The sequence below is a fragment of the Myotis daubentonii genome, chromosome 4 (assembly GCF_963259705.1).
Source record: "Myotis daubentonii chromosome 4, mMyoDau2.1, whole genome shotgun sequence".
NCBI classification, from domain to species: domain Eukaryota; kingdom Metazoa; phylum Chordata; class Mammalia; order Chiroptera; family Vespertilionidae; genus Myotis; species Myotis daubentonii.
This window is the reverse complement of record NC_081843.1, coordinates 79,306,924-79,330,315: the sequence shown is the minus strand read 5'-3', so window position 1 is coordinate 79,330,315 and position 23,392 is coordinate 79,306,924. Positions and strand designations below refer to the sequence as shown.

The window sequence follows — 23,392 nt, the reverse complement described above, 5'->3', positions numbered from 1 at the left end:
TGACTCTGCCATGCTGAATTTAAAGGTATCACTATTCAAATATTATTTGCTATGTGTTTCTTGTTTTTAGAGTGGATCTATCTAAAAATGTGTTTCTTTCAGTTTAACTGTAGAAGTTTTAAGGACCAAAGGCCCCTGTGTTGTTGAGGAAAATGACCCCATATTTGAGCGTGGCTCTACAACTACGTATTCCAGCTTTAGGAAAAACTATTATTCTAAACCATGGTCAAATAAAGGTAACTAATTTTCATTTTAAATTATGTAGGTCATTTATTTGAAATGTAATGAATTATTTTCTCTGTTTTTGAATTACACCAGGTCTTCCCTAAGTAAAGTGCAAACTACCATGTCGTTTCTGTCTAGCTAATTTTATTGACATTCCCTCCAATCCCTGTCCCATGGAACTATAACTCCGACTTTATCTTAGAAAGTTTTTTAGAAATTAACATTATGGTCATTTTGGTTAGAATGTTTCTCTGTCAAATTCCTATTCTACCTTAGATAATATTGAATAATAAAGTTTCTACAAATAAAAATTATGCCGTTAAAAAAAGTATATCTATTGCATGCTGTTGCTTATTATTTACATTAAAAAATATTTTTATTGTTGATAGTATTACAGATGTCTTCCATTCCCCCCTCCCCTTTTCCCTCTTCCACCCAGACCCTTCCCCCCTCCTCCCCCCACCCCAGGTCTTCACCTATTGCCTGTGTCCATGGGCTATGCCTATAAGTATATAAGTTCTTTATTTTATCTCTTCTCTTTCCCCCAATCCCCTATTGTTTACTTTTTATTGTATAAATAATAGCTTGTTTTGGGGAAAAATTCAAACACAATAGAATAATATAGAGTGAAAAGAAAATTCTCTACTTTCCTTCTCTGACTTCCCCCAATCCTATTCATTTGAGGTTACTTTTGTCAATAGTTTATGTATTTTTCTAGCTATTTTATTTTTTTAAAATTTGTTAAAATATATTTTTATTGATTTCAGAGAGGAAAGGAGAGGGAGAGAGATAGAAACATCAATGATGAGAGAGGATCATTAATTAGCTGGCTCCTGCATACTCCCTACTGGGGACTGAACCCGAAACACGGGCATGTGCCCTGACTGGGAATTTCACTGTGACCTCCTGGTTCACAGGTGGATGCTCAACTGAGCCACAGGGGTCGGGTCTAGCTACTTTCTTTCATGTACTAAGCACATCTTAGTAATATTGTATTGGCTGTGACATTTGGAGAGCAGAATGTCTTTTTTTTTTTTTAAATTCTAGCTGCTTTGGTATGACCATGCAAATTTCTTATACTATGTTTCTATATAAAAGTGTAAAGATGTTTTTAATTAAAAAAATTTTTTAAATTGACTTTTAGAGAGAAAGGAAGGGTGGGGAAGAGAGAGAGAGAGAAACATCGATGTGAGAGAGAAACATTGATCGGCTGCCTCCGGCATGTCGCCTCCGGGGTCAGTGAGGTAGGGATGAAGCCTGAAAACTGGGTATGTGCCCTGACCAGGAATCAAACCAGCAATGCAGGGGACAAAACCCAACCAACAGCCACACTGACCAGAGCTAAATTTTTTTTTTTTAATTGATTGATTTGAGAGAGAGAACGAGAGAGATCAATTTATTGTTCCATTTATTTATGCATTCATTGGTTGTTCCTTGTATGTGCTCTAACCAGGGATTGAACCTACAACCTTGGCATATCAGGACCCTGCTCTAACCAGCTGAGCTACCAGGCCAGGGCTTAAAGAAGATGTTTTTAGATCCATGAGGTTCTTTGCAACAAAATTTTAATATGTTTATAATTTGTGTGTAGACGTATTTCTATGACTGAAGAATTTACCGGACTGTAATAATAAACTACTAAGTACTATCAAATTTATTTTAACTCAAAGTGCATACTTAGGTAAGGTTTTTTCTTCTGAAATATTGAGAATGTTAACTTTTAGTCTTTCTAAATCTTTTATTTTTACAGAAACAGATATGTTTTTTTTAGCCATCAGCATGGTAGGAACTGACTTTTCTATGATTGGACAACTTTTTCCTCACAGAGGAAGGATTGAAATTAAGGTAAAGTGAACACATTACATTTGTTGATTGGAAAGAGACTAAAAATTATTAATATTTTTTTAACCATTGATATAAATCTCAGTTTAGCCCTTTTTCACTATTACGTTTTTGGTACACCTGTTTCTTTTTACAGCTCAAAAAGTAATGTAATTTTTCTGAGTTCTGTTATGAATACAATTTCCTTAATTTTAGTATTGTATTTTTTTATTTATGTCTTGTCCAATTCTAAATGTCTTTGAGAGTATACCAATACAGCCACTGAAACTAAGATAAAAGAAGAGTTATGTAATGAAGAGGGAAGATAAATGTACTAGAATATTTGGGTTAAGGGTAGTTTTTTGATCGCAAAATAAATTTTTGTATCTCCTAGGGAGGAAATACATTTCCAATTGATAGTGAGATCTTCTTTCAATAGTGGGCTTAAACTTCATTAATTAAAGGGACCATTTGGAAAGATAGATTTTTCCCCCCTCCTTGGGCTAGGCATGGATTGGTCACCTGAGGAACATTGAACAGTGTAATGGTCATTGTATTTCTACAAAAGATGAGAATTTTTTTTATATTTTTTTAATATTGAGGATAAAATATTAAAGTTCTGTGAAGGCCAGAAATTGATTGTCTAGAGGAGCTGATCTGAGTAATTAATGATAAATTTGTCACTAGATGATTTCTCTCAAAAATTGTTTAGACTATTCCCCTAAAAGTTTATAGTGTAGTTTCAGCAGGTCTTTGGGCAAAATGTAGAAAAGTGAAAGTGGACTACTGATTTTGAATGTCAAACCAACCTTGGATTCCAGGGATAAATGATTAATATAATATAGTCTTCAAAAACTTTTAAATAGTATTTTAAATCAATTAGGTAAAATAGATGTAGCAATATTTTAGAAGTCAATACTGCATAGAGCCTATTGGCATTTTTATCAGAATGTTTAGTGATCATAGCCAGTCACCTTTTATGAATGTAACTTTTAACTTTTGAGATGTTTAAAGATTAATATGCTCTTTTAAGGGAGAAAGATGATCACTGAAAACTTTTATATTATTTAGTAAAAGTTTATGAAGAAAAATAAAGAATGGAAATGAGGGGTAATCTGTAGATTTAAAGATATTTAAGTCATAAAAAGTTTTTTAAAAAATTGGCAAGGATAAACTGGAGTCTAACGATGTTCTCTTGAATGGTAAACAGTAAGAAAATGCAAGAAAGTAATTGCTTTAAAAGTCAGGTTATTGGTTGGGTTCTTTCGGAGGGAAGAAGAGGGCCATGAAATAGTTCCTTTGTTTTCTGTGCTTTTCGCTTTTTTTCAATAATAAGTTTTATTTTTATATTTTTAATAAGAGCATTATTAGACCACTGATCTGTAGAAGGGAGCAATTAGCAGGTTGTTCCCAGACCCAGGATGTATATGCATGATTAGACATCCTGGGACACAAACTTATGCCCTCAGATATCCTGATTTCCTTAGGATGGATTGAGCCTTAAATCTTTTCTATCTTCATTTTAATGGGCTTAATCTGGAGTGGAACTGGCTTTGGGGCATGAGAAAATGTGCCCTAATATAAAGAAGGTTCCAAAGATAAACCTGGCCTGTTTCAAAATTTTGCTTAGGTGTTTCTTTACAATCTCTATTCCATGCCATTAAAAATATATTAGCATAATAATATAATAGGTTTAACTTGATATGAATATATTAGTTTTTAAATTTATATATATTTTTATTGATTTCAGAGAGGAAGTGAGAGAGAGAAACATCAGTGAGAGAGAATCATTGATCAGGTGCCCCCCGCATGTCCCACACTGGGGATTGAGCCTGCAACCCAGGCATGTGCCCTGACAGGAAATCGAATTGTGACTTCCTGGTTCATACGTTGACAATCAACCACTGTGAGCCATGCAAGCTGGGCAATATATTAGTTTTTAAAGAGTTAGTTCTGGTTAGCTTAACACATTTCGTACTGCTCAGGAGTTTTCTCGTGTTTCGCGCGCCATCTGTTAAGGAGGGCTCATGAGTGTTCTCGTTTTTCATGCCCATGGAAAAAGGAGCGAATCTAGATACTTATGTAAATTTTGTTTGGCCCCTCTTCATAGAGGAAAATGTTTTACGCAGTACCATACATTAAAAAAGTACTAGGAACTTTAATTGCTTAATTGTTTTTGTAAATAAAAATGTTACAATTATTGAAAAACAACACCTAAAGTGCATTATGATGATTTAAATAACGTGCAGTTTGCCCAAAAACATGCGGTCCCTGGCATATGTCTTAGAGATTTCTATGCGGTATGCAATGTGTTAATTGATTATAGGTTTGATCTGTTTCCGTGCTAGTGGACTTTAATTGCTGATTCATGCTATTGATTATACGGAAGATCAGGAAGCTCAGTATAAATCTTTCATCCCCATTTTTTCAAAGCTAAAGGTTTATTAACTTGTCTGTTGGGAAAGACATTTTTATTTATTTGGGTTATATGTTACCATAAGTTTCATTTTAATGGTTATTTTTTTTTAAATGTAATCCTAACTTGTTTAATAGGAGAAAATTACTGTAGCATTTCTTGTTTTGTTAACAGAATAAATTTAAACGTGAAGAGAAAACAAATGGATGGAGAATAGACAAAGCATTCCGTAAGTATTAAGACCTCTTTAATAAGGTTTCATATGAAGATCCTAAAAAGTGATCACTCTCTATCTTTGGATCTAATGTGTTATGTTTTTGTTTTTAATATATTTTTATTGATTTCAGAGAGGAAGGAAGAGGGAGAGAGAGAGAGAAATATCGATGAGGAGAGAATCAATGATCGGCTGCCTCCTGCACACCCCCTTCTAGGGATCAAGCCCGCAATTTGGGCACGTGCCATTGACTGGAATCAAACCTGGGACCCTTCAGTCCACAGGCCTATGCTCTATCCACTGAGCCAAACTGGCCAGGGCAGGTTCTAATGTGTTTTAAATTTGTTTTGTCCTTATATTGGTATGGAGTATATAATGGTGACGGGACAGGTGAGAATCCTGCTTTTATAGTGTTCAGTGTAATTGGGTGGGGGAAGGGATATAGTCTGTAAGCATGATAATTTTAGATAGTGATTAATTTCTAAGCTAGGTGGGTGGAGAGTTAGATAGATTGGGTGGTCAGGGAAGTTCTGTCTGAAGAAATGACACTTGAATTTATGCCTGATTTGAAGGAATGATGTGTGCCTTTTAGTGTCTAACTAATGGCCTCATTAAAGTTCACATTTTTTTCTTTTTAAATCTAGAGAAAGATATCAAAGGATCTGTAAAGCAAAACAAATGTACTATATAAAGTAGTTCCTCTATTCTTTGGAAGATAATTATCCAGTGCTTCATGATGAATAAATGTATTTAGTGTTTATTGTAGTGCTTATCTTAGAAAAAAAACTAAAGAGAGGATCTAAATTTTGGAGCATGTATATTTATTTAATGAGTAAATACTAAGGTAGATGAGTGGACCCACACCCCATATTGTATTGGGTCCTCAGGAAACCACTTCCAGGAATGGCTTTTGGAAGATCTGGAATACTATGGTTCTCAACCCCCTCTGTTTTAGGGAAATGGTCCAGAATGTTTTCATTATGCTTTAAGTATTATAATAAGAATTTATAAACCTATAAATCTTTTATGGGATGTGGAGCCGTTGTTAAAACCATTATAATAGACTAGAGGCCTGTTGCAGGAAGATTCCTGCAAGAATAGGGCTTCCTCGGGTCTATTACTGCAAGAATAGGGCTCCCTGAGGCCAAAGCGAAGTAGAGAAGGGAGCGAAGCCCACCTCGGCTCCCTCCTGTCTCCGCCGCCTTGGCTGCCTCCCTTCTCCGCTGCTTTGCTCCCTCCCCTCTCTGCTGCCTTGCTCCCTCCCGTGTCCACTGCCTCGGCTCCGTTCCCTTCTCCACCACTTTGTTCCCTTCTGCAGTGCTTGGCTTCCTTCTAGCTGTCTTCAGTCTTCACTCCGTGCCTGTGTATGCAAATTAACTGCCATCTTTGTTGGGTTCATTTGCATATCACTCTGATTGGCTGGTGGGCATAGCGGAGGGACAGTCAGTTTGCATGTTTCTCTTTTATTAATGTAGATACCTTTAAAATTCATCGATTTTGGTTCTTTTAGTGGAAAATTAAAAAAAAATTTAAACCTAAATGGTATTTTCTGGAACTTATATTTTGAATTCTTCTGAGAACCTTTATGGATTATTTTTTATCATCATTGTTGTGGAAGGCCAGAACACATAAAGGCTGGGTCTACAATAAAACAGGGCCTTCAGGAATCCCAGGTGTGAGCTTGGTTTCCTAAGGCTAATTTATTTTTGTTTTGTTATATATCTCTTTTTCTGAGGTCAGCTTCTAATCATCTTATAATCAAACCAATCTTGGAACTTATGTATATAGAGCACCATTTTGTCTACATTCACTATATTTTGATTTAGTTAATTAATTAATTTTACTCTACTTTTTTTAAAAAAAATATATTTTATTGATTTTTTACAGAGAGGAAGGGAGAGGGATAGAGAGTTAGAAACATCGATGAGAGAGAAACATCGACCAGCTGCCTCCTGCACACCTCCTACTGGGGATGTGCCCGCAACCAAGGTACATGCCCTTGACCGGAATCAAACCTGGGACCTTTCAGTCCGCAGGCCGATGCTCTTTCCACTGAGCCAAACCGGTTTGGCTACTCTACTTTTTTAAGGTTTTTTTTTTTTTTTTTTTAATTGATCTTAGAGAAAGGTAGGGAAAGAGAGAGTCAGAGAGAAACATTGATGTGAGAGATAAATATCATTGGTTGCCTCCCACATGAGCCTGGACTGTAGATTGAACTGGCAACTTGGGTATGTGCCCTGATTGAGAATCGAATCCACCACCTTTTCATGTACAGGATGACACTCCAACCAACTGAGCCACACCATCCAGGCCTTTACTACATTTTTAGAGTAGAGCTTAACTTAGGCAAGGGTTTAACTCCTGTAATGGATTTATTCCTGATTTGTTCACAAATTGCGCTTTCTGATACAGTGCTGTTGATGGGTATTTAGTGAGAGTGGTCCTAATCAGTATTCATTTGCTTTCCTCATGCTAGTATTTGGAAGAGTAGAGTTAATAGTAATATAGAGCAGGCATATAGTGATGCATAGGCACTGAGGATTTCTTAGTGCTAGGTTTTTAAAAAAGTTGATTTATAATTTACACACAGTGCAATTTGTAATTTGAGTTTTGACAAAGAATTGGTGGTGTTACAACCACCCAAAACAACATTTTCATCCCTCCAGAAAGGCCTTTTACTTACTTTTCTAGTCAATCTCCACTTATATCCTGACCCAGGCAATCACTATTTTAATTTGAAGCATCATAGATTAGCTTGTTCCAGAATGTCTTATTCATGGAATCATACAGTATGTACTTCTTTATGTCTGCCTTCTTTTACTCATTATGTTTGTTTGTTTGTTTGTTTATTTTAATCATCACCAGAGGATATATATTTTATTTATTTATTTATTTTTAGAGAGAGAGGAAGGGGGAGAGAGATACATCAATGTTTGAGAGAAACATCGATCAGTACATGCCCTGACTGGGGATCAAACCTCCAACTTTTTGTTGTACAGACGATGCTCCAACCAGCTGTGCCACCTGGCCAGTGCTCATTAATCATGTGCTTGAGATTTACTGGAATTAATTGCTTTTATCAGTAGATCCTTTTTTTTAAAAAATATATTTTATTGATTTTTTACAGAGAGGAAGGGAGAGGGATAGAGAGTCAGAAACATCAATTAGAGGGAAACATCGATCAGCTGCCTCCTGCACACCCCCCACTGGGGATGTGCTCACAACCAAGGTACATGCCCTTGACCAGAATCGAACCTGGGACCCTTGGGTCCGCAGGCCGATGCTCCATCCACTGAGCCAAACCAGTCAGGGCCTTTTTTTTTTTTTAAAGTTTGTTTCTTTTTATTGCTCAGTGGTCTATTATGTGATGATAGTATAGTGACTGGAGTTGTTTATTCATTGTCTCCTGTTGATAAACCCATTTGCTTTTTTTTTAAAATTGATTTTTAGAGAGAGAGAGAGGAAGGAGGAGAGAAACACTGATTTGTTGTTCCACTTATGCCTTCATTGATTGATTCTTATATGTGCTCTGACTGGGACTGAAGCTGCAATCTTGGAGTATCTGGATGATGCTCTAACCAGCTTAGCTACCCAGTCAGGACCCCATTTGCTTTTGATCTTATGCTACTTAAATAAAAATTTGAAGGTTCTTTTTCTTTTTTTTATTAAACAGAGGAAAAGCGCCCTTTTGACTTCGATTTTTTTGCTCATTTGCTTCAGAAAGTTCTTGCTGAAGAAGAGAAAAGAAAACAAAAATCCCTTAAAAATCAGAGTTTAAGGGAGAAGAAATCCTCTAAACCACGGAAAAATGTAAAAGGTATTTATTTTAAAAGGAAGTGTGTTACTTTACTTAATAGACTTGCAATATTAAGCCTTCGAGTGTTCACATTTAGTTCAGGTAGTTGAGGTTATCAGGGTCCAAGACAGCATCTGTCTTTTATTTGTTCTTGTTTTTTCTTTTAAATTTTCTAGTTGTCATGGCTGTTTGATATCTTCCTTGCATAGTCTTAGTAATAAAGAGTATCAGAATTTTGGAGTGTTATGTTTGGTTACTTATTATCATTTTCCTCTCTAAAGCAAATCTGGTACAACATTTTAACATTTAAAAAAAACCCACTCTAATACTTTGGACTTGTGATTAAATTGTGTAGTTTGAGCTTAACTTATTTCTTAGGGTTAACCTTGACTTGCACCAGGTAGAAAATTGTTTTTATGTATGTTTATTAAATTTTTAGTTTTATATTTTATAAACTATTTAAATTCTGATCTATGAGGACAGTGTTTAGCTATAATCACATAATGTAAAGAATGTTGGAACTTTAGGGAACCTTATGTTAGCTAGTCCATATTCCAGCCCTTTTCTGTTCGTTTTAATCACCCAGAAATAGTCCTGCAGACCTAAGTCACTTTTTTATAAGGTCTCGCAGTGTTAGTAGTGGCAGAGGCAGGACTCAAACCTAGGACTGTGAGAGCCTGTGTTGGGGGTTCCTAAGACCACCCTCCAGGTTCGATTATTTGCTGGGAGGACTTATAGGATTTATTGTTTAGTTGTACTACCAGCTAAAGTTTATTATAGTAACAGGATACAGAGCAAAATTAGCAAAGGGAAAAGGCCCATGGGTCTTTGTTGATTTTAAAAAGTTGGTTTATGTAAAAGTTTCCTACCAGGGAAGCTTGTTAGAAACTCATTGCCCAAGGATTTTATTGGAGGCTTGTCATACCCTTTGCTTGGCATGTACCAGAATTCAGACTCCCAGAAGGAAAGCCAGTTGTTCAGCAGAAACTGCATTATTTGTACAAACAGTTTAGGTAGGCAGATGGGACTCTCCCCAAGCCCCAGTTTCTAGACAGCAATGCGCCAGCCTTTTTAAGTAGACCTTTCAAAGGATAGCCTGCTAGTTAATTCTCTTCTGCACAGAGCCAATCTCGAAGATCCTTTTTTGGAGTATGGTGTCTACATGTTTTAAAAAGTAGTATTGATAACTGCAGAGTTTTTACTCTTTAGTCATTTTTCTTTACTTACTATACATAGCCCTAGGAGATTAAAATCGATGTATTAATATTGTGGTTATCATGTAACAGTTGATAGCACAAGTAACTCACTGTATCTCATTAATGTGAGAAATTTTCAGATGTATTATTACAAGTCTCAGAAGTTAAAAATTGCTAATTATTATTCTGATAGAGAATAAATCAAGTATTATTTTCTTAGTTTTAAAATCTTGTTTTGACTTTTTCACAAAAATAAATGACATTGAATTTTATTATTTTTTTTAAAGATTAGATATTTCTAGAGATGTTTGATCAGCCATGGTTGTGAAGTTAAGTTTGCTTTTGGTTTGGATGCTGTTTCCATGGTGATCTCTATTTTTGCTTTTTAAATTATTTCATCTTTAAAAATTAAAAAAAACAAAAAACCCTCACCTAAGGCTGTGTTTTTTTAAAAATTAAATTGATTTTTAAAATTGATTTTAGAGAGAGACGAGAAAGAGAGAAACATTAATTGGTTGCCTCACATATGATCCCTGAGGGGGGATTGAAACACAATCTAGTTATGTGCCTTGATGGGAATTGAACCCACTCTAACCAAGTAAGCCATGCAGCCAGGGCTGTTTTCATCTTTTGATACAGTTGACTATTTATATGCCTTCAAAGAAAAAGCACTAGAAATTGTTTAAAAATATTTGTTAAAAAGATTGTTCATTGAAAAATCATCCAGGAAATAAAATTCTTTTTTTTTAAATTAAATCTTTATTGTTCAGATTAATACATTTGTTTCTCTTTTTTCCCCCCCATAACACCCCTCCTCCCAGTTCCCACCCCACCCTCCACCCTCACTCCCCACCCACTGTCCTCATCCATAGGTGCACGATTTTTGTCCAGTCTCTTCCCGCATCTCCCACACCCCTTTCCCCCCCAAGAATAGTCAGTCCATTCCCTTTCTATGTCCCTGATTCTATTATAATCACCAGTTCATTCTGTTCATCAGATTATTTATTCACTTGATTCTTAGATTCACTTGTTGATAGATGCATGTTTGTTGTTCATAATTTGTATCTTTACCTTTTTCTTCTTCTTCCTCTTCTTAAAGGATACCTTTCAGCATTTCATATAATCCTGGTTTGGTGGTGATGAACTCCTTTAGCTTTTCCTTATCTGTGAAGCTCTTTATCTGACCTTCAGTTCTGAATGATAGCTTTGCTGGATAAAGTAATCTTGGTTGTAGGTTCTTGGTATTCATCACTTTGAATATTTCTTGCCACTCCCTTCTGGCCTGCAAAGTTTCTGTTGAGAAATCAGCTGACAGTCGTATGGGTATTCCCTTGTAGGTAACTGGGTTTCTTTCTCTTGCTGCTTTTAAGATTCTCTCTTTGTCTTTTGCTCTTGGCATTTTAATTATGATGTGTCTTGGTGTGGTCCTCTTTGGATTCCTTTTGTTTGGGGTTCTCTGCACTTCCTGGACTTGGAAGTCTATTTCTTTCACCAGGTAGGGGAAGTTTTCTGTCATTATTTCTTCAAATAGGTTTTCAATATCTTGGTCTCTCTCATCTTCTGGCACCCCTATAATTCTGATGTTGGTACGCTTGAAGCTGTCCCAGAGGCTCCTTACACTATCTTCGTATTTTCGGATTCTTTTTTCATTTTGCTTTTCTGGTTGGGTGTGTTTTGCTTCTTCGTATTTCAAATCTTTGACTTGATTCTTGCACTCCTCTGGTCTGCTGTTGGGAGTCTGTATAATATTCTTTATTTCAGTCAGTGTATGCTTAATTTCTAGTTGGTTCTTTATCACAACATTGAGGATCTCATTAGATTTCTTGAGGATCTCACTATATTTATCGGCGGTCTCACCAGTCTTTTCGAGGGCCTTACTAAGTTTATCGGCGGCTTCTAGACAGTTCTTGAGAAACTTTAAAAGTGTGGTTTTGAACTCTATATCCTCCATTTCTGTCAGTTGTGTTCTGTTTCATTGTCTCCGCATTTTTTATGCTTTCTTGGTGCACCCCCTTGTTGTCTTTGTGCGTAGTCTTGTTGTAGTTAAGCCTTGGTTGTTGTAGGTAATACTGGGGGGGATTTGACCTCCAGGCCAACTGGCTGTCAGAGGAAATAAAATTCTTGAACTTTCCTACCCTGCCAATCAGAATCTTCAGATTTCCTATGGATAACTATTACTAAACTCTTTCCTATGCATATATGTGTGTGTGTGTGTGTGTGTGTCTTAGAGTATATGTAATTGGTTTTGTTTAATAGAAATGAGGTCATACTATATATGTTGTTTTGCAACTTGATTTTTTTAACACATTGTATGTGGGAAACGTATTTATGTGTTTTACGTTGACTGGTAGTAGAGCGCGGGACATGTATTTTATAGACGCGGGATACGTTTTTTATAGACTAGTAGTAGAATGCGGGTAACGTATAAATACGTAAACTAAAGTTATCCAAATTTTACTGAACGTTGCCATTTGCGCAAAAAATTAGCAAAAATGTCCTGCGCCACCTGTTAGCGCGCGATAAAAACTACCCGCAAACAATGTGTTAATGTAACAGTACATTTTGAAATCTTTTACATCACTACATATGAGTCTATGTCATTATTATTATTTACTGCATAGATTTTTATAGCATAAACTAGAGGCCTGTTGCACGAAGAGATTCGTGCAATAGGCTTTCCTTTCCCCTGGCTGTTTGCACCGGTTTGCCTCTGGCACCTGGGACCCAAGCCTTCGCTCTGGCTGGGCTCTGGCTGGAACCGGCCCCAGAACTGTCCGGCTTTGCTCCGGGTTGCACACGGGAGGGCCAGATGGCGGGCGGTCGGGCGGGCGGCGGATCGCTGCCGTCCCCCCCGGCCACCCTGGGTCGCACACAGGAGGGACGTATGGCGGCCTGGTGGGCGGCGGTTGGCACTGTCCCGCCCTGCTTGTATTATGCAAATTTAATGGCCATCTTTGTTGGGTTAATTTGCATACTCTCCTGATTGGCTGATGGGTGTAGCGAAGGTACAGTCAATTAGCATCTTTGTCTTTTATTAGTGCAGATGTATAATTTAATTTTGTTCTCTGTTGGGTGTTTTATATTGTCTTCAAAATTTTGCTTATACAAATAATATTACAGTGCTCGCTTCGGCAGCACATATACTAAAATTGGAACGATACAGAGAAGATTAGCATGGCCCCCTGCGCAAATAATATTACAAAGGATATACTTGGGTATTTACCTTCTCTACTTTAAGAATTTTTCATAGGTTGTTTATGTATTTATAACCATTTCTTTTATTTTCAGTGAAAAAAGTTGCCAGTGAAGGAGTGACTGATAATCCGGATGAGTCTGTGAGTGCTACAATTTCAGACACAGAAGAGTCTCAAAAGGATGCTCAGACAGTTCAAGAAGAACTGCAGTCTCTGACTTTATCAGGACAGGATTCAGAACAGATTGCATTAGAACCAGACCTAAATCTAGAGAAAAGAAGGAAAAATCAAGATGAAGTTGGTAAACAAGAAGTAAAAAATCTTTCAGGAAATGTCACTGTTCAGCCAGGACCTTCTAAAGGAGAAAAACAGAAAAGTAAGTTTCTTACATATTTTAATAGCCGCTGATTATTTGAGGACATACATATAATAATTTAGTGTATAAATTAATTGCCTGCCTTCTAGATAGTAGTAATTACTAATGTTTATTAATTGGTTCTGTATTTATGTACTGTGTTAAACACATTTATTTTGTTTATTTTTTTGTTAATCCTTACCTGAGGATATTTCCCCCATGATTATTCATTTATTAAATATGTTTTTATTTATTTTATATAGAGGGGAAGGGAGATGGGGAGAGAGAGAGAAACATCAATGCGAGAGAAACATTGATAGGCTGCCTCCTGCATGCTGCCCAATGGGGATTGAACCTGCAACCTGGGCATGTGCCCTGAATGGGAATCAAACCGACAGCCTTATGGTTCATGGGTTGATGCCCAGACACTGAGCCACTCCAGCTGGGCTTCTCCATGTTATTTTTAGAGAGAGTAGAATAGAGGGAGGATGGGGGAGAGAGAGACAGAGACAGAAAGAGAGACATCAATGTGAGAGAGATTAGTTGTCTCCCACACTCACCCCGACTGGGCTGGGGTCAAACTTACAGCCCAGGTAAATGTCCTTGACCAGAATCAAACCCGGGTGTATGGGACGATGCTCTAACCATTGAGAAGCACGGGCCACAGCAAAACACTTTTATTTTTAATTTAGTAGGAAAAAGGTTGTTAATAAAAACAAAATAAAAAACACAAAGCTACATGGGGACATTTTTCTCTACAGTTTGTCTCTAAGATTTATTAACTCCATTGTACTCCCATTAACAATGCTAAGAAGTCACATGTATATACTGCAGGTCTTCAAATAATGTGGTTTCACTCAACATCATTTTTTTACAACTTGATGAAATGCCTTAGGAACTTAACTCTTGTTAATACAGCAGTTAGCCGCTGGTAAAATTGGTTCTGTTATATGTAATTTTGCCTCAGTTCCAGGAACTAACCTACTGACAATGTAAAGTGAGGACTTACTATAGTTAAACGTACATTGCTTGTATCTGCTAATAAATCACAGGTTTTCATGTTACCTTTTCATAGCACCTCTCTGAACCCATAATAAGTTGTTTAATTTCTATAAAAGAGCTACCTTTTCATTTTTTAAACTTTCTTAGAATGCAGACATATTGACACTTATGAGTTTTTAGGGAACGAGGACTAAGCGTTTAGGGAAGTCTTGGTCCCTTTCCTTAAGAGTTCATATATAGTCCTAGCCACATATAGTTTGGCTCAATGGATAGAGCGGACTGAAGAGTCCCAGGTTCGATTCCCTTCAAGCACACATACCTCGGTTGTAGACTTGATCTCTGCCCCAGTCAGGGCTCATGTGGGAGGCAGCCAATCGATGTGTCTTTCTCACATGGATGTTTCTCTCTCTGTCTCTCCCCCTCTCTTGCACTTTCTCTAAACATCAGTGGAAAAATATCCTGGGGTGAGGATGAACAACAAACAAAAGAGTTCATGTATAGATTATTTAAAACAGATAATCAAGTAAAGAGAGGAGAAAAAAATAGCAGAGCAGAACAACTTTTCTATAGAATTTAAATTTTATGTAATTCAGCTTCACCTATATGATTTTTTATTTATTATTATTTTTAAAATATTTTCTTTTTTTTATTGCTTGAAGTATTACAAAGGGTATTACATATGTGTCCTCCCCCCCCCCCCCCGCCCTTGACAGTCCCCTAGCCTCCCCTATCCCCCAGTGTCTTATGTCCATTGGTTATGCTTATATGCATGCATACAAGTCCTTTGGTTGATCTCTTACCCCCCTATTATTTTTAAAATATTTTCATTGATTTCAGAGAGGAAGGGAAAGAGAGAAAGAGAAAGATCAATGATGAGAGAGAATCATTGATTGGCTGCTTCCTGTATGCCCCCCACTGGGGATTGAGCCCACAACCTGGGCATGTGCCCTGACTGGGAATCGAACTGTGACCTTCTGGTTCATAGGTCGACGATCAACCACTTAGACACACTGGCCAGGACACCCATATGATTTTAATAAATGAGTCCTGGTTGGTAGCATAGTATGGTTTATAGGCATTACAATATTATGCTCTTTTGTGGCTTACTAGTAAAGATATTACATGTAAATTGGGGTAGCTCAGTGATTAAGAAATTGGACTTTAGTTTAAATTAGTTCTTTTATTTGCTAAGTATGACCTTGGGCAAATCACTTAATATCTTTCAACTTAAATTCATTTTCTCTGTGATGGGGTTAATATGAATAACTTTTAGTAGGATTGTTTTGAATTATTGAATGAGATATTTGATGGACTTACAGTTCTATCACTTAGTAAGTTCTGAAATGATTAGCTATTACTGTGTTATAATTATGACACTTATGAAGGAGCAGAAGCGCCAAATCCACTTTGTTTCATAACTAGACATATTTAACCACTTAAAATTTAAGCAAGATAAAAGGAGGATGCTACAGACTGTCTAAGAAATTTATGCTGATCCTAAAAACACAGTTGTAAATTGATTGATTTTTCATTAATGCTCTTAAAGTATGATCTATCTCTTGCATATAAGAACTTAAATGTTGAATGGATTAATGATTTATAGGAAGAGATGATGTTATATGTAAATTCCTTTGAGCTTTAAAATTTAGATGTTTTTGCTGTCAGTTTTTAGAATAACATGTATTTTGTATTCATAGATAAGTGTCCATTTTTAAGGCCTGAGAGAAATGAAGATGAAGGTAATAAGGAACAGAAGCTTTCCTGTGTACAGACCTTCAATGAAGTTGAGGATTTATCCTCCAGGGACAAAGTTGTGAATAAAACTGACCCACTTCTTTCATTAAGGTATTTTATATATCTTTTCTGACTTTGTTTACATTTTCTGTCAGTTACTGAGAGAGGAGTGCGAAGTCTCTGACTGTAATTGGGATTTGGCTTATTTCTCTTTTCAGTTCTATTTGTTTTTCTTTATGTATTTTCAGGCTCTGTTATTAGGTTTTATACTTATCTTGAATTGTCTCTTCTAGGTGAAGTCATCCTGTTATCATTTGTGTGATATCATTCTGGTATTGTCTTTTGTTCTGATGCTTATTTTGCCACACAGCTTTCTTGTGATAGTGTTTGTATGGGTTTATCATGTTCTATAAAAATTTTCTCTTCGTTTTTGTTTTTTAGCAGTTTAAATGTGATGGATCCTGCTGTCTGAGTTTTTGTTGTTGTTGTTTTTTAATATATTGATTTTTTTACAGAGAGGAAGGGAGAGGGATAGAGAGCCAGAAACATCAATGAGAGGGAAACATCGATCAGCTGCCTCCTGCACACCCCCTACTGGGGAAGTGCCCGCAACCAAGGTACATGCCCTTGACCAGAATTGAACCTGGAACCCTTCATTCCGCAGGCCGACGCTCTATCCCAGCCGTGGGCAAACTACGGCCCACGGGCTGGATCCGGCCCGTTTGAAATGAATAAAACTAAAAAAAAAAAGACCGTACCCTTTTATGTAATGATGTTTACTTTGAATTTATATTAGTTCACACAAACACTCCATCCATGCTTTTGTTCCGGCCCTCCGGTCCAGTTTAAGAACCCATTGTGGCCCTCGAGTCAAAAAGTTTGCCCACCCCTGCTTTATCCACTGAACCAAACATGTTAGGGCAATGTTGTTGTTTTTTAAATTGTGGTAAAAACAACAACATGTAACATAAGATCTCTCCTAACAAATTTTTAAGTGTATTAGTACAGTATGTTAACTGTAAGCAGTGTTGTAGAGGAGATCTCTATAACATTTTCATATTGGATGACTGAAACTATATCCATTGAACAGCAACTCCTTATTTCCTTCTTACTGTTAGCCCCGGGCAACCACCATGCTAATTTATATTTCTACTAGAGGCCTGGTGCATGAATTCGTGCATGGGTGGGGTCCTGACAGGGGAAGTGGGGAGGAGGGGGGCCCGGGAGGCGATTGGCCCTCTGGGTGGGCAGTGGGACACCATTGCCAGTCCGTCCTACTGACATTTGCGCTGGTTGTTGGTAGCCATCTGGCAGCCGCCTTTATATAATTTCTTCCTTGCGGAGCATATAGGGAGGGGAAGCGGCCGTGATGCCCCAGGCCGACTTCCAGGAGGTTGGCAGTACTGTCAGGATCATCCTGGTGGTGCTGGTCTGTTGGTGCCTGGCCTGTTCTCCGGAGATTGGACCTGTAGGACTACTGATGGTGTGAGTGGCTGCCGCCAGGCTGGTGGGCCACTGGACGGGTTGGTCAGCTGAACGGTGCTCCTGCTGTGGAAGCACACTGACCTCCAGGGGGCAGCTCCTGTGTTGGGCATCTGTCCCCTGGTGGTCAGTGCACATCAAAGCGACTGGTTATTCTGGTTGTTCGGTCATTCTGGTCGTTCAGTCGCTTAGGCTTTTATATATATAGATGAGTTTGATTACTTTAGATACCTCATTTGTCCCTCTGTGACTAGCTTATTTCACCTAGCATAATGTTTTTAAGGTTCATGCATGTTGTAGCCTATGATAGGATTTTTTTCTTTCTTAAGGATGAATAATATTCCATTGTATGTATGTATCATATTTTTCTTTATTCATCTGTCAATGGATATTTAGGTTGTTTTAATCTCTTAGCTATTGTGAATAATGGTGCAATAAAACATGGGAGTGCAGAGATCTCTTTGATATTCTATTTTCAGTTCTTCTGGATAAATACCCAGAAGAAGGATTACCAGATCAAATATATGATAGTTCTATTTTTACTTTTTAATTATTTTTAAATATATTTTTTATTGATTTCCTAGATGAAGAGAGAGAGGGGGGAGAGACAGAAACAACAATGTGAGACAATCATTAATTGGCTGCCTCTGGCTTGCCCCTTGTTGGGGATTGAGCCTGCAACCCGGGCATGTGCCTTGACTGGGAATTGAACCCGGGACCTCTTGGTCTATGGGACAACGCTCAATCCACTGAGCCACCACAGCCAGGCTAGTTTTACTTTTTTGAGGAACTTGCATACTGTTTTCCATGTGGCTACACCATTATATTTTTTCACCAATAGTGCACAAGGATTGCAGTTCTTCACTTCCTCTCCAACACTTAAAAAAAAAAGGCAATACTAACAGGTGTGATGATATACCTCATTATGGTTTTGATTTGTATTTCTCTGATGGTTAGTGATACTAAGAATCTTTACATATACCTGTTAGCCATTTGTATGTCTTCTTTGGAGAAATGTTTCAAGTTCTTTTCCCATTTTTAAAATTAGGTTATTTGTGTTTTTGCTATGAGTTATAGGAGTTCCTTTTATATTTTCGATATTAAGCCCTTGTCAGATATATGCCTTACAAATATTTTCTCCCATTTCATAGATTGGCTTTTGACTCTTGATTATTTCCTTTGCTGTACATAAACTTTTTAATTTGATGTAGTCTCACTTGTTTATTTTTGTTTTTGTTCCTGTTGGTGTGATAGCCAAGAAATCATTGCCAATACCAATGTTATGAAGTTTCTTCCCATGTGTCCTTCTACGAGTTTTATAGTTAAAGTGTTTCCTTTAAATCTTTAATCTGTTTTAGTTGATTTTTGTGTATGTTATAAGATAAATGTCCAGTTTCATTTTTTTGCATGTGGATATTCAGCTTTCCTAATATCATTTGTTGAAGAGACTATTCTTTTCCTATTGTGTAGTTTTGGCACCCTGTCAAAGATCATTTGGCCATATATACATGGTTTATTTCTGGGCTGTCTATTCTGTTCCACTGGTCTATATGCTTATCTTCTGAAAAATTTGATGTAAGTTATTTATTCTCATGTAGAAAAATACACATATGCACATATGCTGATTTTTTCATATAGTTCACAATGTTAATAATGTATTTGAAGCAGAGGATGGACTGAGACCCACCCCTGTGCCCACCACAGCCTTGCGGTCCACTATTTCTTTCAAGGTTCATGAATTTGTGCACTGGGCCCTTAGTGAATGTATAAATACATGAAACAACAAATCGATGTTTCTCTCTCTAAAAATCAATCAATAAATAAAATTTTTAAAAAGGACCCAGAGGTATTCCTGCCAGGCCCCTCCCGCTGCGGCCCCTGGTCACCTGTCTGCCGGCAGCTCCGCTCCCGCCTCTGCTCCCACGTGCTGATGGCACCGGCCCTGCTCTTACCCGCTGATGGCGAGGAGTGATTGGGGCCGGTGCCAGCAGCAGGTGCGAGCAGGGCCCGTGCTGTCAGCGGGTGTGAGCAATGGCTGCTGCCCCAGTTGCCCCTCAGGAGCAGGGGAGGTGGAAAAGCCCTCAGGGGCGATTGGGGCCGGCAGCCGCCACTTGCACCTGCTGATGGCACTGAGCAATTGGGACCTGCACCTGGCCCTGGCAGTGGGTGTGAGTGCCTGGTGAGACCACGGTGCGTGGGGAAAAAAGAATTTTCAGTAACCACCAGAGGCTTGCCCTGATGACAGTGACTGGTACACTGCCTTGGTCTGGCGCCCCCACTCACCTGCTCCACCATCCTGCTGCGGTCGATGTCGCCATGTTCCACACACGCCCCCTGATAGTCAGTGCACGTCATAGCGACCGGTTTGGTTCAGTTCTGCCGTTTGGTCTATTTGCATATTAGGATTTTATATATATAGATTGGTTGCTTCTTACATGTGCCCTGTCCTTGGATCAAACCTGTAACCTTGGCATATGGGGATGATGCTCAAACCAACTGAGCCATACTGGTCAGGGCTATTTTTGAATTTTTATAAGAGTTTATTTGAGCCAAACTGACACATATTCTGGGGAGCAAGATCTCAAATACTTTCATAAAATTTTAATGAAAGATAATTCCTAAGTATTACTATGAACTTCATATAATGAAGGGATTTTCCTTTTGTGACTTTTTGAACACTTTCCCAGCTTGTTAATTTATGGTGGCTACTTTCTTTGAAGGAACAGTTCCTTTTTTTAAAAAATATATTTTTATTGATTTCAGAGAGAAAGGGAGAGTGACAAAAACATCAATGATGAGAGAGAATAATTGATATGCTGCCTCCTGTAAGCTCCCTACTGGGAATTGAGCCCACAACCCGGGCATGTGCCCTTGCCAGAATCAAACCTGGGACCCTTCAGTCCGCAAGCTGATGCTCTATCCACTGAGCCAAACCAGCTAGGGCGAAGGAATAGTTCTTAATAACATGGTGCAACAAAGATCACAAAAAGCCAAAATATTTGTTTTAATTCTTTCATAATATGAAGAATTATTGTTCACAGTGTTGGTTAGTATATAACATTTTAAAAGTCTTTTAAATAATTAGTTTAAAGTATGCATTACTAAGAATTCCTTTCCCCCCTGATGTTTTCATTTCCTTAGTAGTCAACAAGATGCTACATCAGTAACAACTGGGGCTTCAGAATCAATCACTTCAGATTTGCATTCATCAGAAGTTGGAATTAGAGTCTTATGTGAGGTGAATAATGCTGAGAGTAGTTGTACAGAAGAAAGAAATGTTGAACTAAAAAATACATCACTGTAAGTATTTTACATGGTAGGACTTAAAAATTTATTTTCAAACTTTTGATAATTTCTTATCATTTAACAAATGATAATGTTGCTTCCTTTAGGGATGAGGAGGGAACTATAGACCATTTAATATGTCTGTGGTCTGAGTGTGTATATTTCATTACTGAAAGAGCCTCTTTCATATATGATGTCTTATAGTAATACGAATTTTAACAAAGTAGTAACTTAAGAAATTGTAAAAATAATTTAGAAGCTTAACTATTTGCTGAGATTTTACTTTTATTTGGTTTGAGTTAATATTCATGCCTGTGGGCAAAGTAGTGGATTTTGATATTTATGACTTTGAAGAGATTTTCATGTTTTTTAGTATATAGATACTGGTTAAGTTGATATCTTCACTAAAAATGGAACAAAAGCACCACAGAATTTCCCTTTGAAGAGATATGTCAAAAATTCAGACGTCCTTTTTGTCTCCCTCATAACTTCTCATATGATCTTAAAAGCTATTCAGTTTATAAATTATTTATATTCAGTAAAGCAAAGCCATATTGAGAATCAATCTTATTTTTTAAAATAAAAATTGAAATTAGTCTTTGGTATGGATAATATATTCTTATGGTTCAGCTGTCTAAAAGTGTAAAAAGGTATTGAGTGAAATATTCTTTCTACCATATCCTTATTCACTCTAACCAGTACCAGTTTTATTTTTTCAGAAAATTTTTAAAAAGTATATTAAAGCTAATACAAATAGCCCCGCCCATTGTTTGCTTAGTGTTTAGAGCAGCCGTGGGCAAACTACGGCCAGCGGGATCCAGCCCGTTTGAAATGAATAAAACTAAAAAAAAAAAGACCGTACCCTTTTATGTAATGATGTTTACTTTGAATTTATATTAGTTCACACAAACACTCCATCCATGCTTTTGTTCCGGCCCTCTGGTCCAGTTTAAGAACCCATTGTGGCCCTCGAGTCAAAAAGTTTGCCCACCCCTGGTTTAGAGCGTCGGCCTACACACCAGAGGATTTTAGGTTCAATTCCTTGTCAAGGGCATATACCTGGGGTGCAGGCTCCATCTCCAGCCCTGGTTAGGGCGCATGCCAGAGGCAACTAATCGATGTATTTCTCTCACATCTGTATTTTTCTCTCTCTTTCTTCTTCTCTCTACCTCCCTTCCATTCTCTCTAAAAATCAGTGGAAAAAATGTCCTTGGGTGGGGATTAACAACAAGAACAAAAAGCTAATACAAACATTTTTTTAACTCTTTAAAAACCTAGTGGTGTACATACCTTTTGCATTTTTTTCTTACATTTACATACCTTTACATAAAGACCTTTATTATTTTTATAGCTGCATAGTGTTCTTGTATGGAAAAATCACATTTTATATTATCAGTTCCCTATTGATGGCTATATAGGTTGTTTGTTTTTTTTTTTTTTTTTTTTTTTACAAATAATGCTTATAATCTTATTGTACATTTCCACTCATTCATCTTTATGCAAGTGTATTTGTAGGGTAAGTTCCTGAAAATGGAAATGCTTGCTTCATGGATATATATGTGTGTACACTTATGATTTTGATAAGATAGTGTCAAAATGCTACCCATAGGAATTATACTAGTTTACATTCTCACCAACAATGTAAGAGAGCACCTCTCTTTCTTAGCAACTAATAACGTTGTTATCAAGCTGGGAATTTTGGTGGCCTTGATAGATTATAAAATAACACCTCAGTACAATATTTCCACCTCATTCCTTTTTTTTGGGGAAGGGATATGTAATTCTTTTATTTATTTTTTTCAGCTTTTTATTTAAATATTTTCTAACCTAAATGCAAGTCAAAGGAATAGAATAATGAATATCTATATATAATTCCAGGTAGGTTTTCAGAATTTTTTTTTTAAGATTGATTTTTAGAGAGAGAGAAAGAGAGAGGGAGAGAGAGAAACATCGATGTGAGTGCAAAACATTGATCGGCTGCCTCCTGCATGCCCCTACCGGGGATTGAGCCCGAAACCTGGGTATGTGCCCTGACTGGGAATCAAACTGGCAACCTTTTGGTGCATGGTACAACACCCAAACAACTGAGCCACACTGGCCAGAGCAAATTTTCTGATTTTTAATGTCTTGTCACATGCTCACTCATGTTGTTTCTTTATATATATATATATATATATTGATTTCAGAGAGGAAGGGAGAGGGGGAGAGAGATAGAAACATCAATGATAAGAGAGAATCATTGATCATCAGCCTCCTGCACGCACCACATGGGGTTGAACCTGCAACCCGGGCATGTAGCCTGACCGGGAATCAAACCATGACCTCCTGGTTCCTAGGTCAATGCTCAACTACTGAGCCATGCCAGCCGGGCTAATATTTATTCTTTTTTTTTTTTTTAAATATATTTTATTGATTTTTTACAGAGAGGAAGGGAGAGAGATAGAGAGTTAGAAACATCGATGAGAGAGAAACATCGATCAGCTGCCTCCTGCACATCTCCCACTGGGGATATGCCCGCAGCCAAGGTACATGCTCTTGATCGGAATCGAACCCGGGACCCTTCAGTCCGCAGGCTGATGCTCTATCCACTGAGCCAAACCGGTTTCGGCTAATATTTATTCTTAAGAATACATTATTTTGTATTTCATCTTATCCTCACACTTTTGAAATGC

General features: G+C 37.4%; 1 protein-coding gene and 1 non-coding gene across 11 annotated transcripts in view; both read left to right on the top strand.

Annotated features, from left to right (window-relative positions):
- BDP1 (B double prime 1, subunit of RNA polymerase III transcription initiation factor IIIB) overlaps positions 1–23,392 on the top strand; it is an 89,154-nt gene that overhangs the window by 14,196 nt on the left and 51,566 nt on the right. For 8 of the 10 annotated variants that reach the window (XM_059694384.1, XM_059694378.1, XM_059694379.1 and 5 more), the window contains exons 6-12: positions 103–236; positions 1,976–2,070; positions 4,637–4,691; positions 8,350–8,493; positions 12,957–13,238; positions 15,917–16,064; positions 20,577–20,735. In XM_059694384.1, the coding sequence (XP_059550367.1) occupies positions 103–236; positions 1,976–2,070; positions 4,637–4,691; positions 8,350–8,493; positions 12,957–13,238; positions 15,917–16,064; positions 20,577–20,735 (1,017 nt within the window). The remainder of the gene's footprint in view (positions 1–102; positions 237–1,975; positions 2,071–4,636; positions 4,692–8,349; positions 8,494–12,956; positions 13,239–15,916; positions 16,065–20,576; positions 20,736–23,392) is intronic. The other 2 variants (XM_059694377.1, XM_059694382.1) reach the window with 2 other exon arrangements.
- Positions 12,788–12,890, top strand: LOC132233926 (U6 spliceosomal RNA). The gene has a single exon (XR_009452776.1). It is a non-coding gene; the product is annotated as a U6 spliceosomal RNA (small nuclear RNA).